Source organism: Sphaerodactylus townsendi, linkage group LG08 (genome assembly GCF_021028975.2).
Source record: "Sphaerodactylus townsendi isolate TG3544 linkage group LG08, MPM_Stown_v2.3, whole genome shotgun sequence".
Classification (NCBI taxonomy): domain Eukaryota; kingdom Metazoa; phylum Chordata; class Lepidosauria; order Squamata; family Sphaerodactylidae; genus Sphaerodactylus; species Sphaerodactylus townsendi.
The window spans coordinates 97,746,509-97,760,069 of record NC_059432.1 but is presented as its reverse complement, the minus strand read 5'-3'; the positions used below and the strand labels follow the sequence as shown (position 1 = coordinate 97,760,069).

Genomic DNA, 13,561 nt, shown 5'->3' with positions numbered 1-13,561 from the left:
CAGCCCGGCTGTGAAGTTCTCCCTCCAGCCAAAGCTGAGGCTTATTTCTCATTTAAGAAACAGCCCTACAAGAATCTCACAAGGTGCCGAGCGAGGCAGAGTATGCAAAGTCATATCTCAAGATATGAACAGGAGGGCATGGAGTGAAAAGCAGGGCTCTTTCAGCATTCTCATTGTTAACGTTGTTCTGGTGTTTCACTGTGTAAATGACGTCATATTTGGTTTCTGTTGCTTTTTATAGAACGAGTGCGGGTAGATTCGCAAGGGTAGCCAATTAGTTCCAACAGGCAAAGCCTATTAGCAAGCCTGGCATCAGCAGTTGGCATGGTCGAGCTCCTACCGAGGGAAACAGACCAACAGAGAGCTGGCACTGAGCAGGGATGCTGGCACAATCTCCCATTTCTCAGTTGAGGGGAACTGCTGATACCAGCAGGGGAAATGGAACACAACGGAATCGTATTCTGCTGCCACCAGACACCCTTCCATTGGGAAATGGAAGATCACCACCGAAGACCCAATGGGAGGGGTGCCCAGCAGTGGCGTAGCACCAAGGGGGCAGTGGTGGGGTGCACGATGCACCGGGCACACACCGGGGTGGGGGCATGACAGGGGCGTTCTGGTGCGGGCGTGGCAGGGTGCAGGATGCGTGCATGCCACGGGTGCAGTTTCCCCTCGCTCTGGCCCTGGTGCCCAGTGACTGCAAGTCATGACTTTTGTTCTCCTGTTAGTACTGGTCTCCTTGTGGATGCTGGGGGGAACAAGCGGAAGGAGCAGTGTTGCAGCGAAGCAACAGTCACCAGGGAAAGTGCAGAAGAGTTGTCAGACTGGGTCTTCTGGGGGGGGGGGGTTGATAACACTTCGATGCCCAAGGAATCATCACAAAGGCTGGATCTGACCCTGCCAATCATCTCTTCTGCAAAAGAGGGAGTGTTATGTCTGCAGAATGGGGAGTGTCATGTCTGAGGCTTTGCTGGGTAGGTGGATGAGGTCTGCAGTTGTCTGGCTGCTAGAAAGTGTAGTTGAATGAACCAGTTGTTCATGTCACCCTTTTCTGGGCTAAGTGGGCTGCTGACTTCAGGTGCCAGAACTACAAGACTGGAGGATTCTTCCCCAGTATTGCAAACAGAATATCAACATGCCAGGCTAATGGGCAACTGTGGAACTTTAGCAATCCATGGGAAGTGATAGTTAGGACGTCGTGGGTTTTCCGGGCTATACGGCTGTATTCCGGTAGTATTTTCCCCATCTGTGGCTGGCATCTTCAGATGGGTTCGGACAGTGTGGCAAATAAGAGTTTGTGGAATTGGTTTGCTTTATAAAGCAAGGAGCTTTTTATTGTGCTCCATCTGCAAGGGGAAGAGGGAAAGGAACGCCAAGACCTGCACTACGGCTGCATTCTTTCGCCTGTCATGAACAAGCAGATTTGTCCTGGCATCTCATCTCAACCAGCCAGAAACTGTCTTCAATCATATGACTACATTTTAGATGCAAGGTTAGCATTTGAGTCAATCTGAAAATTAGATCATGGCAGGCAATTGAGCAGCATTTGAATCAGAGCAAATGGCATCAGAAATCCCAGGAACGAACACTGGTGTTTGTAATTGGTGGATTATATCTTCATGGGTTAACAAAATCACTTTCTTGTTCCATCAGGAAAGAAGAATAAACTACGAGTGTATTACCTTTCATGGTTAAGGAACAGGATATTGCACAATGACCCAGAGGTGGAAAAGAAGCAAGGCTGGATCACTGTTGGGGACTTGGAGGGCTGCATACATTATAAAGTTGGTATGTAGAAAACTAGAAGCATGAAGAGTGAATCAGGTCACCTTCGGGGATTGGGCGGCATACCAAATTCAATAAATAAAATAAAATAAAACCATGGCCAGGCAACATGCCTTCTTACTTGTTGGGCATTCCAATTAATTGAATGGTCACTACTGCCACTCAGTAACCCATTAGGACCATAAAGACTTCCATGAGGATCCTTGGTCGTCCTAATGGCAGACCAGGATTGACTCACTCCCAGAACGGCGCTTTTGCCCAGAGCCTCAGAATCACTGAGAATTACTTCAACTTCTTCTATCATTTGTGCAAGCAATCTCAAGAAATCTGTCCTTGTGCTTATGTATTAACAATTCAGAGCCGTGAAGAATCTCAGTTCAGACCATTAGAGAAATTATTCAGACTCTCCTGACCATGCATCTGTAGCCTCCAAAATAGACTACTGCAAGACCACTGCATGGGGCTTTCCTTTAAAGATGGTTCAGAAACCACAGTTGGTACAAAACATGTTAGCGAAGCTCTTTTGGCACTGTCGTGCTTCATTGGCTATGAAGAAGAAGAGAAGAAGAGTGTTGGATTTATATCCTCCCCTTTCTCTCCTGTAGGAGACTCAAAGGGGCTTACAATCTCCTTGCCCTTCCCCCCTCACAACAAACACCCTGTGAGGTAGGTGGGGCTGAAAGAGCTCAGAAGAACTGTGACTAGCCCAAGGTCACCCAGCTGGTGTATGTGGGAGTTCACAGGCTAATCTGAATTCCCCAGATAAGCCTCCACAGCTCAGGCGGCAGAGCGGGGAATCAAACCCAGTTCCTCCAGATTAGAATGCACCTGCTCTTAACCACTGGGTTGTTTCCTGAGGCCTGTAGGGACGAGACCTGATGGCAGACCAGAAGTTAAGCCATGAGAATATCATACCCCATCAGCCCCAATTGGCCATGCTGGCAAAGGCTGATGGGAATTGTAGTCCATAAACATCTGGAGTGCCATAGGTTCGCCACCACTGTCCTATGCTTACACCCAATGCAAATTTGTTCTCACACCCAATGCAAAATGCTGGTTATTTCCTTTGAAGCTATTCATGGCCCTTCATGCTGATCAGACTGCATGCAAAAGCTTTTATTTCAGAGAACTTTTCCCATAGGGTGAAGGAACTATTGAGAAGGTGTTGATGGAAAAGCTTGGCTATGGTTTGTCTATTTGTAGTTTCAACTCTTCTAAGTTGTTGATTTAAATTCCTTCCTTCCTTCCTTCCTTCCTTCCTTCCTTCCTTCCTTCCTTCCTTCCTTCCTTCCTTCCTTCCTTCCTTCCTTCCTTCCTTCCTTCCTTCCTTCCTTCCTTCCTTCCTCGCTCTTCCTTACTTCGTTCCTTTGTTCGTTCCTGCCTCTTCCTTCCTTCCTTCCTTCCTTCCTTCCTTCCTTCCTTCCTTCCTTCCTTCCTTCCTTCCTTCCTTCCTTCCTTCCTTCCTTCTTCAATGGTATGGCTTTATTGGCCATAACCTTAAGCCTATCCATGCTTATTTTTTAAAACATCTTCCTTTTTCCTTCTAAGCCCACCCTAATTACAAAAGTTTTTAAATTTTGATTTTATGCCAAATTACTACAAGATAAAAGGCCAGGGACTCAGTAATATTTGAATCATTATCCCGCACGTTATCTCTAACAAAGGGATTATCCACCTCTGCCTTCACTAAATAAAGGGCATTTAAGGACTAAGTGAGCCAAGATAGCTTTCTTCCTCATGTTTAAAAAGCACCAACATTCTGAAAAAGGAACTCCTGTAAATTGGCCTTTTAATTCGGACAATGGGACAGCATTTAATCTGGCTGCCAAAAAAAGTATTGCAGTATCCAGGAATAGTCAAGGATTTTAAATATGTCTGAAAGGTTACTAGAAGTTCTAAGCCATTATAGGAGAGAGAGAACACACCCTTCATGCTCGAAGATTTGTACTTCTAAAATGTAATCTTAATAACTGCTTTTTTTAGCTCATGCCAATGCTACCTGGTAATTTCCCATATATAATTAAGTAAAGCAAAAGTTAAACTTAGATGTCTTTGATCAACCAACCTCTTCTGGTTACTCTGAAACGAATCTTCCCATAATCTAAAGAGCCCAGACTTGTAATTATATAGGATCTTAATTTTCAGGCAAAATGTGTCTAACTGAGCTGCTGATTCCAATGAAGAAATTGTAAATTCTTGTTGAATAGCTGTGCCTGATACCAGAGGCGTAGCAAGGGGGGAAAGCACCCAGTGCACTAGTGCGTCCTCCGCCCCGTCCCTCTCCGGAACGCCCCCGGAATACCCTCGCTACACCCCCACAGGAGCTACACCTCTGAATAGCTGTGCCTGATACACATTTAGGCAATCTGGTTATTTTCCTCAAGAATTTTAACAGAAAAGAATCTGTGTCCTCTGAGATACCTTTTACCCAGTTTCATTCGGTTAATTTTCCCCCGGAAGGTCCTAATGGCTGCTGGATAATACCTTCCTGTGGGAAAAAGAAATGATAAAGCATTTAGATATGATAATGTCTTTTGAGAAATAAATTGAAACCGGGCTTCCCAGGATAAATCCCAGAAGAATGACTGTCCTAGATATCTGAATCTAGTCACTTGTTCAGCATTAACATTTGCTGTTCTCCATTCTTTCTTCAACCAAGTGCTTGAGGGGAAAAATGATTTAGATTTTTCTGCATTTGTAATTAATCCTTCATCTACACAGCAGGAACCAAAGCTGGCTAGCGCACACTTCAAACCTACAGGCATACTGGCCATATTGTCTGCTTAAAGCAGGAATTGAAAGATCTTGTTGGTTAAGGATGGGTGCATGATAAATATGTCCCAAGATAGCTTTGACAATATCATTTATTTACAAATTGAATAAATGGGCAGATAAGACAGAACCATATTGAACATGTTGATAGGTAGGATCTAATTTTAACTTCAGTACCTTAATATAATCTAATCAGTATTCATAACATAGTTTAATTCAGCTTCTGTAGAAATACTAGCCATAGCTGGATGCAAATCCAAGAAGGCTAGATATTTGCAGAAGTATACTTCTCGATCAAATGAGGTAAAACCAGACAACCTTCAACTGCAGGGCACCCTTGATGAAACCCACCTTGTTCTTCAAGGTTTCTGGGGGGTTCTTTTCATCTATTCTTTCAATTTTAAACTTAAACAGGCTTCATGTGATTTTCCAGTGACAGATAAAAGGCTAACTGGATGATACTTCTATGGATCCTGTTTAATCTCTTTGTTCTTAAAAATAGGAACCATGAGAGCTTTCTTCCAGACAGAAGGGATACACTCTATGTTATCACAGAGAATAATGGGGCCAATATCTCAGCCCGCCATTTTGGATTGGATTGTAGTACACCTGTTTTTACTCCATCCATACCTGGTGCCTTTCCCAATTTCCTATTTTTTATTAAATGTTCAGTGGCCTTTAACAGGATCGATTTAAATTGCAATTTCTTGTTGCCTGTATGAACAACCTTGGAAGTTTCGGGAAAAGGGTGAGAAAGATGCTTGTGTTTTTTAAATAAACTTTTTATTTCAACAGGTTAATCACAGGTTGTATTGAACAAATGTGTCAGAACTGTCACAAGTTAGACAAGCTAACTGACATCAATTCCATCAACATAATGAAGCAAACGGAACAAAATCTGTGTTCAGAAACATCTCTGTTATCAATAGATGCTACCTAGTATCACCATAGGAGCCTCGTGGTGTAGTGGTTAAGTGCTTGCACTGCCACTCACACGGTCAGGAGTTCGAGCTCCCTGTGGGTCAGATATCCTGGCAGCTGGCTCATGGTCAACTCAGCCATCCATCCATTCTTGGTTGATAAATGAATACCTAGCTCTGCGGTGGCAAACCTATGGCACTCCTGCCAGCATGGCCAATTGGGAATTGTAGTCCATGAACATCTGGAGTGCCATAGGTTCGCCACCAATGACCTAGCTCATAGCTAGGGGGTAAAGAATAGCCGGGGAAAGCAATGGCAAACTACCCCACAAAAGCGGCTTGCCTATGAAATAACTTCTCGCAATGGTACCCCAGGTCAGACACGACTGAAGGGGGAAAGTTTACCTTTACCTTTAGTATCACCATGACACAATTGTTCATAATAAATTTTAACACAGAAAGAAAACTATGAGGATGTTTGCATTATTTTTAAATTGTGCATATAAGGTTTACTCTGGCTTTGTTTTTGCTTTGATCAACATTGTAAGTCAGGATATAGCAAAACACACACACACACACACATACACAAAACCAGTTTTCCTGGAGCCGGAAGTATAGGACAGGGTTTCTATTCCATTTAAGTGTGATGAAAGTGATACAAATGTTAAAATAGATCAGTAAATAAATCTTACTAGCTAAGATTTTGCCCATTCTTAGCAATAGCAATTGCTAACAAGATGACTTCAGTTACCCTCCCTTAAGAGTACGCAGTTCTCTTTTGTCTGAATAAATTTGAACGAGTTAAAAATCTAGTTTTATTTCATTTTTAGTGAAATACGAGAGAATCAAGTTCTTGGTGATTGCCTTAAAGAATGCGGTAGAGATATATGCTTGGGCTCCGAAACCATATCACAAGTTCATGGCATTTAAGGTATGTTTCATGTTACAAAATATTTTGGTATTATTCATGCATGAGTCTTTATCTCACATAAGAAAGTTTATCACTACCAAACTGTTACCTACTCATCCTATTCATAATGTATTCTCACTGTTGGTGGGAGATCTACAGCTCACTTCCACTGCTCTCCTAGGTAGTGGGAGGAAAATGGCTGGCAAAATGGGGGGATTCGATCCATGTCCCCAACATGATGATGCCACTTTTCATGCATCCCAAAAGTGACATCAGTGCATTGAGTGACACTCTAGCATTTGCCCTAAACTCTATGGTCAAATGTTATAGTGTCCCTTCCTGGTCAAGTAATGACATCTTGGTGCCAGGGCCACCAATCATTTCCCCCCAAGTAAGTATACTGGTCTCTTGCCAGTTTCTGGCCATTTCTGGCAACCCTACTTGGATGCCCGTAAGCCTAGTGAGTAGGGACATTCTCCATCATGCTTAATCTTTAAACACAGATATCTCATCCATCCAACAGGTGGAACGGATCTGTTGTCAGGAAACCTGCTACCTCAAGGGAAGTAGCTAACATTCCTTTGGCATTGTAGGATAGTGGACTAAATCCCTGTCTAAACACGCTAAGACAATGGAAGTAATCAGACAAGATAAGAGATAAGCACATTCTCTAAAGGCATGGGCGAGACCAGCTGTTTTGCTACCATAGCATGCTGTGAATTTAGGAAATCATTTGTGTACAATAAAATTGACTGAGTGGATTTTAAAAGTCTTTTGCAGATCTGCAGCACAAACCATTGCTTGTTGATCTCACGGTAGAAGAAGGTCAGAGGTTAAAGGTCATCTTTGGGTCACACACTGGCTTCCATGTGATTGATGTGGATTCGGGGAACTCTTACGACATCTATATACCATCTCATGTGAGTCCAAGAATATGGTAGTACTGTGCAAATTGGATTATTGGGCATCACATGACAGAAAATATAGACTGTTAGATGACATTTGCTAATTTTTTGATCCAAGCCCTCTAGGAAGGATTTGAATCAGATCCCATCATCAGGCTGAGCAGGGGAAAACTACGCCCAGGGCATGCATATGCCCTGCACTCTTGCCATGCCCCGGAACTCCCCCACCATGCCCCCGCACCGCCGCACGCCCGGTGTGGCACCCCCCATCCCCTTGGCGTTACGCCACTGCCCATCATCACAGGGAATTAATCTGCTTGGGGAATTTAGAGGGCCTTTTCTGGATCTTGGCCAGTTTTGAAATACATGTACCTCAGTTCTCCAAATTGCTTGCCTCCTCAGACTGTCTTAAATGTTGCTGGAGTCATTATAAATGCTGCTGTTCAACAACTATTCTTATTTGGAGCGTGTATTCTATTATGCATCTTTCACATTTTGGTATATATTTTTGTACATAAACCACTTTTGGCAAATTGGTGTAAACACTTCAAAAATGAATCCTCTAATTAAAGAGAAATATTTCAGCAACTCCATGGACATCACTGAGTTTCAACTGACACAAATCTAAAGGTATATCACCAGGGTATATAGAACAGGGAGCCTATGTCTCTAGCAATAAATGTGGCCTGCTACAAAACTAATATGACTTTTAAAAAAGAAAATGAAATCTGTAAGTTATAGATAAGAATGCTAGAATAATCAGTATGTGAAGGAAATGCCGGCAAAGTATTTTTATGACCCTAAAATGCTTCCTAGAGATACCTGACAGAACAGGATACGATAGAAGTGAATCCCAGCCAGTAATCCAAGTGTGAATCAGGCCCTGGTGTACTCCAGTGCTCTAAACTATTGTGCCGGGTGCTTCTATGTATATTTATACTTACTATGAGACCTTACCTATGCCCCCTCCTAATAAAAGACTACCTCAGCCAGTGTTGTTAGTAAAACCCATAATTTTATTCTACGCTGAGTAAAGTTTTTCCTTTTGTCTGTCTTGAATCTCTTGCCCATCATCATGGGCAAGGTGGTCTGAAGATCTAGTGTTATGGGAGAAATGGAAGATGTTCTACCTTCTTTCTCCATCCCATGCATACTTTTATAATCCTCTATCCTGTGTGTATGTGTGTATCCTTGGTAGTCTCCCAATCAAGTACTAACCAGGACTGACCTTATTTAGCTTCTGAGACCTGATAAGATCAGGCTAGTCTGGTATTCTCCCTTATATATCTTGTTCTTTTTTAATAAGCTGAAAACGTCCACACTCTAGCCTTTTCTCATGTCAATTATTAGTAATGTAAAACTGTATATTTTCAGCTACACAGATGAGCTTTCTTACACTGTCTCTTTTTTCTGATCTCTTGGTCTGAATTATAACATGGTTGGTCTCCTTTATAGTTAAAGGCTGCAAGCGTCTGATGTCAAGCTTAGTTCTTCACATGTTCTTAAGGCTATTCTAACTAACCATGCCTTACGGCTTACCAAATGCACAAGCCACTGTTTAGTTACCAGGTTTGGTTCAGCTAGCTCTTAGCATGTCTGAAGACAGCTCTTGCTACTACAGCCCCCAAAAGAAGAAAAAGAAGAAGAGGAGTTTGGATTTATATCCCCCCTTTCTCTCCTGTAGGAGAATCAAAGGGGCTTACAAACTCCTTTCTGAGAGAGCTCCGTAGAGCTGTGACTATCCCAAGGTCACCCAGCTGGAGTGCACAGGCCAATCTAAATTCCCCAGATAAGCCTCAATAGCTCAAGTAGCAGAGCGGGGAATCAAACCCAGTTCCTCCAGATTAGAGTATGCCTGCTCTCAACCACTACGCCACTGCTGCTCCAAAGGACATGTTGTTCAGGGCTGATTTAGCCATGTTAGTCATTACTAGTATTCATACCTGTCAGATTACCACTTGTGAGTGAGTTTTGATTTCATGCTGCTTGTGTTTGTGTGTGTGGTCTTCCATCTGCAGATTCAAGGCAATATCACACCTCATGCCATCGTCATTTTGCCCAAGACGGACGGCATGGAGATGCTTGTGTGCTATGAGGATGAAGGGGTCTATGTCAACACCTACGGGCGCATTACGAAGGATGTGGTGCTCCAGTGGGGAGAAATGCCCACTTCAGTGGGTATGTCAATCCTTCCTCTTCTCCTTAGCCATTCAGAATGAGATGAGAAGTCTAAGCTAGAATTATTTTCCCAGGTAATTTGATTTTGCATTGTTCAGATGATGGGATGTGGGTGTTGTTCAGGGCGTCTGGAGCCTGTTCCCTGGGGCATTTTCACTCCACACGACCAACTTTTTCCGAAGTGTAGAAGAATTATTACACACACATACATAGTGTAAATAATAGTTCTGTAAAAAAAGATGGTCCTTAATTTAAAAAAATAGGAAGAAACAGTAAAGTTATGTGGTAACTGTGAGTGCTGGTTTGGAGTGGAGGCTGGAGAAAGGTGAAACTACCCTTTTGGCTTTTTATTAGCAGAACTAGTTTAGGGACTCCCATCTCCTTTAGTTAGAGCAATACTACACAGAACAGTAAGAATGTTACTTAGCTAACAGAATGCCCAGTTGTATATTCATGCCATTCTTTTAAATATTTAATTCTTTAATGCACATTTTTATATTTGATTCTTGTTACTCTTTGGCCACAGTGCCTCGTGATTTCCTCACTGGCGATTAATCCTGGGATGGTCACCCAAAATATCCAAGGCTGCATAAATAGATTTTCCCAGAGATCTCCCATCTAAACAGCTACTTGATCCATCAAGGTTGCTGGATTGTGTGTCTTCTAGCCGTGCCTTGGCATTGGTTCCCTCGAGATCTCCTCCAGGTTCCCTCGAGATCTCCTCACAACTGAACTGTGGAACACAGATCAGTCCCATTTCTGGCACTCTTCCCCCCCCCCCCCTATCACGGGATTTTCCTGGACCTGCTTGTATATGCACCTTTTTGAAAAAACACTCCAATGGGAGCTAATAGGAGATGGGGGCTACACATTTGAGGGTCCATAACTTTGTACCCCCTTTGGGAGTCCATAGCTTTTGCCCCCATGAACCAAACTTCACCAAACCTTTGTGTTTTCATCAGGAGAGTCTCCTACTGATACCACCCAGGTTTTGTGAAATTTGGTCCACGGGGTCCAAAGCTATGCATTCCCAAAGGGGGTGCCCCCATCCCCCATTGTTTCCAGTGGGAGCTGGGGGCTACACATTTGAGGGTCCATAAGTTTGGTACTATGAACCAAACTTCACCAAACCTAGGTGATATCATCAGGAGGGTCTCCTAAAGATACTCTGAAATTTTGGTGCTGTTGGCGTAACAATTGCACCCCTGACAGCAGGCAACACCCCCCACCCCCCCGAAGGGGCAGGCCTAGACGTCTTCAATAGAAACATGCTGCAGTGAGGATGTTGGAACCTGGGTGAAAAGGTGCCGATTCTTTTGAAACTTGGTTGTATCTAGATTAAATTTTCAGTGGGAATTCGGCCCCTGTCTATTCCATTCCTAGTATAAAGCAAACTGCCACGGTATAAATTAAAAGTGTGTTTTGCCTTTACCTGTAAAAGGCAGAGCAAAAACAAAGTAATATATAGTATACCTACGCTCCCATTCTCCTCATAGGGGTAGTGTGGCAAGTAAAGCTAAAAATTAAAAAAAAGTAAACCCCGTGTTTCCCAACCACCACCACAACAGATGGTAAAAACATAGTTTGTTCCAAGTATTTCCTGTGATAATACGATGCCAATTTGTGTCTTGGCAGCATACATCCACTCCAATCAAATAATGGGCTGGGGTGAAAAAGCAATCGAGATACGATCAGTGGAGACGGGACATTTGGATGGTGTATTTATGCATAAACGTGCTCAGCGGTTAAAGTTCCTGTGTGAAAGAAATGACAAGGTAAGAGTCCACATCTTCCTCTATCTCAAGCCTGCCAGCAAACTAGGTTGTTCGTGATCTCATCACTTCTTTGATTACTGACATTCAAAACGAAATTCAAAATAACTCACTCATTTCTACACACACACATACAATATGACATTTTGAATGTTACATCTAAATATCAGGAATTCAGAGCAGTGTTGCGAGAACTATCATTTTTTTCTAACGTGAACGCACACACACGCACACACATCTGTGGGTTTGTCAGTTTGTAAGTTGCTTCAGAAATTTCATATATGCAGGTTATACTTTTTTAAAATGGATAGATTTCTTATTTTACCAGCATAGCAAACATCTGAAATAGATTAAGCCATTGGTTCTGGAAACTCGGGGTTGGAACTCATGACACACTCCCAAGTAGTTCTCAAGGCTCAGATTCTTAAATTGGGAAAAGAAACTCTAAGTAGACATTCTTCCGAGCAACAGGAAAAGAGAAGGTGGGATTGCCACATTCTCTTTTCTCCCTGCCCTTTACCCAACAGCAGTGGCGTATTCATGTAGGGGACAGGGGGTACCCCCGGGGGGGGCGCCAAACTCAGGTTTTGTCCCCGGGCTCCAGTTTGCCTAGATACTCCTCTCCTGTTCAACCCCAGGAGCAGGGCTGGAACCAGCAGAACCCAAAGCAGGGCTGCTGCTGAGATGCAGACTTTCCCAGAGAGTCAGGTTCCAACTGATAGCAGGCACAGATGCAAGAGAGGGAGAGAGCAGTCTTCCTCTGAGTCCAGAAAAGCAGAGTCCAAGCAGGTCTGGTAAGAGACAGTCTTACCGGTCAGAGTTCTAAGGAATCAGTCTGCAAGCAGGCGCAGCAAAAAACTGTCCAGCTTTCACAAAGGTTGCTCCTACAACTCACAGCATTCCCCCGCAATGCCTTTGAAATGGGCTTCGAAATGTGTACTGCACCTTTTAGAGAGCAGTTCCTGCCTGGCATGAATCCTCAGCTGTCTTACAGACTCAGGTGAGCTGGATGGATTGCTAGGTTGGGCATCAGTGGCTGGAGGTGCTTCTGCAAGCACTTTGGCTTCCAACTCTTGACCTGTCTGCATCCTGTGAGGCTTCTGGCTGTGCCTGAGGCCAAGTTGATTGGGGCTTCAGCACAGTGGGGTCGTTCTGCCAGTGCTCCCCATCAGAGAACTCCTGGCTGACTGACTGAGACCAAAACACAATGTGATAATTGAACAAAAAAAAAATGAGAAAAATAGGCAATCTCTCCCTTTTTAAAAAACGTAGGAGGTGGTTTTGGAATTGAATTAATCGGAACGTTTCCTCCCAAACAGGTATTTTTTGCATCGGTGCGATCTGGAGGAAGTAGCCAAGTTTTTTTCATGACTCTCAACAGAAACTCCATGATGAACTGGTAACACAAGAGCTCCGGCTGCTTCCCTTGCCTGGAGGCCAATGTTTTTAATTTCAAAGGACATTGGAACAGGCGGACTCACCCTTTGGAAGGCAGGCCGAGGAGACGTCGTGGAACATGTTTGCTTCTTTCCGTGAACACACTCGCACACACACAGACACGCTCCGAGAGCCAACACACCTTTACTGTTGCGGCTGAGAAACGGAGGTTTGTTCAAGATCACTGGAATGCGACACTATATTGAGGCAGAAGTGGATACGTGTGCAAGAAATTTAGCAGAATAAGTCTCTAGGGGTCTTCAGATTAAGCTGTGATAAGAGTGGGTTATACAATTTTTTAAGATTTTACTTTTTCCTCGTCCCTTGATTTGTAAGGAAGGGGACAGAACTAAGTGTCTGAGTCTCTTTTTAAATTTTGTCTGCCTGCTAGCATTGAATATATAGTATGTTGTAAGGTTACCAATTAAAACTGGTGAGAGACAGCACAATAAATGTACCGTTTTTATTTTTTTTGTGGGTGTGTTGGAGGCCCCAGCCAGACAGCTAGTTAACTTTTGTGGTTATTCTTTTGCCTTTACCAGCATTTCTGCGTGTTACTTTGCAAAAACAGCAAATCAGGTTGACGGTGAGAGAAATAGCAGGATCCCCTCCCCCCTTTTGGGGAAATAGATGCTAAATGGCTGAACAGCTAGCCTTAAACGATAACATCATCAGGGAACCCATTTTTTCCTTGTCACCTTCTCAATCCATACTTCCATATGGATCTTTATTTAATGATATTTATTGAGAGATGCGGTAGTGCTCTCCTTGGCTGTTGTTCCCCGAAAGTTGGCCTTCGCATTGCTATGCCTTTCTTTAAGCTGTGGCATGAAAGTCATTGGAACGAAACCGCAGGCAGAGAAGCGGATGGAGATTTAGCCA

The 13,561-nt window shown here is 43.4% G+C and overlaps 1 protein-coding gene across 4 annotated transcripts in view; it reads left to right on the top strand.

The window, feature by feature from the left end:
* TNIK (TRAF2 and NCK interacting kinase) overlaps positions 1-13,125 on the top strand; it is a 347,661-nt gene extending 334,536 nt beyond the window's left edge. For all 4 annotated transcript variants that reach the window (XM_048504900.1, XM_048504901.1, XM_048504899.1 and 1 more), the window contains 6 exons: positions 1,654-1,788; positions 6,308-6,408; positions 7,158-7,307; positions 9,311-9,470; positions 11,106-11,245; positions 12,562-13,125. In XM_048504900.1, the coding sequence (XP_048360857.1) occupies positions 1,654-1,788; positions 6,308-6,408; positions 7,158-7,307; positions 9,311-9,470; positions 11,106-11,245; positions 12,562-12,645 (770 nt within the window). In that variant the 3' untranslated portion in view covers positions 12,646-13,125. The remainder of the gene's footprint in view (positions 1-1,653; positions 1,789-6,307; positions 6,409-7,157; positions 7,308-9,310; positions 9,471-11,105; positions 11,246-12,561) is intronic.
* Positions 13,126-13,561: the final 436 nt, after the last annotated feature.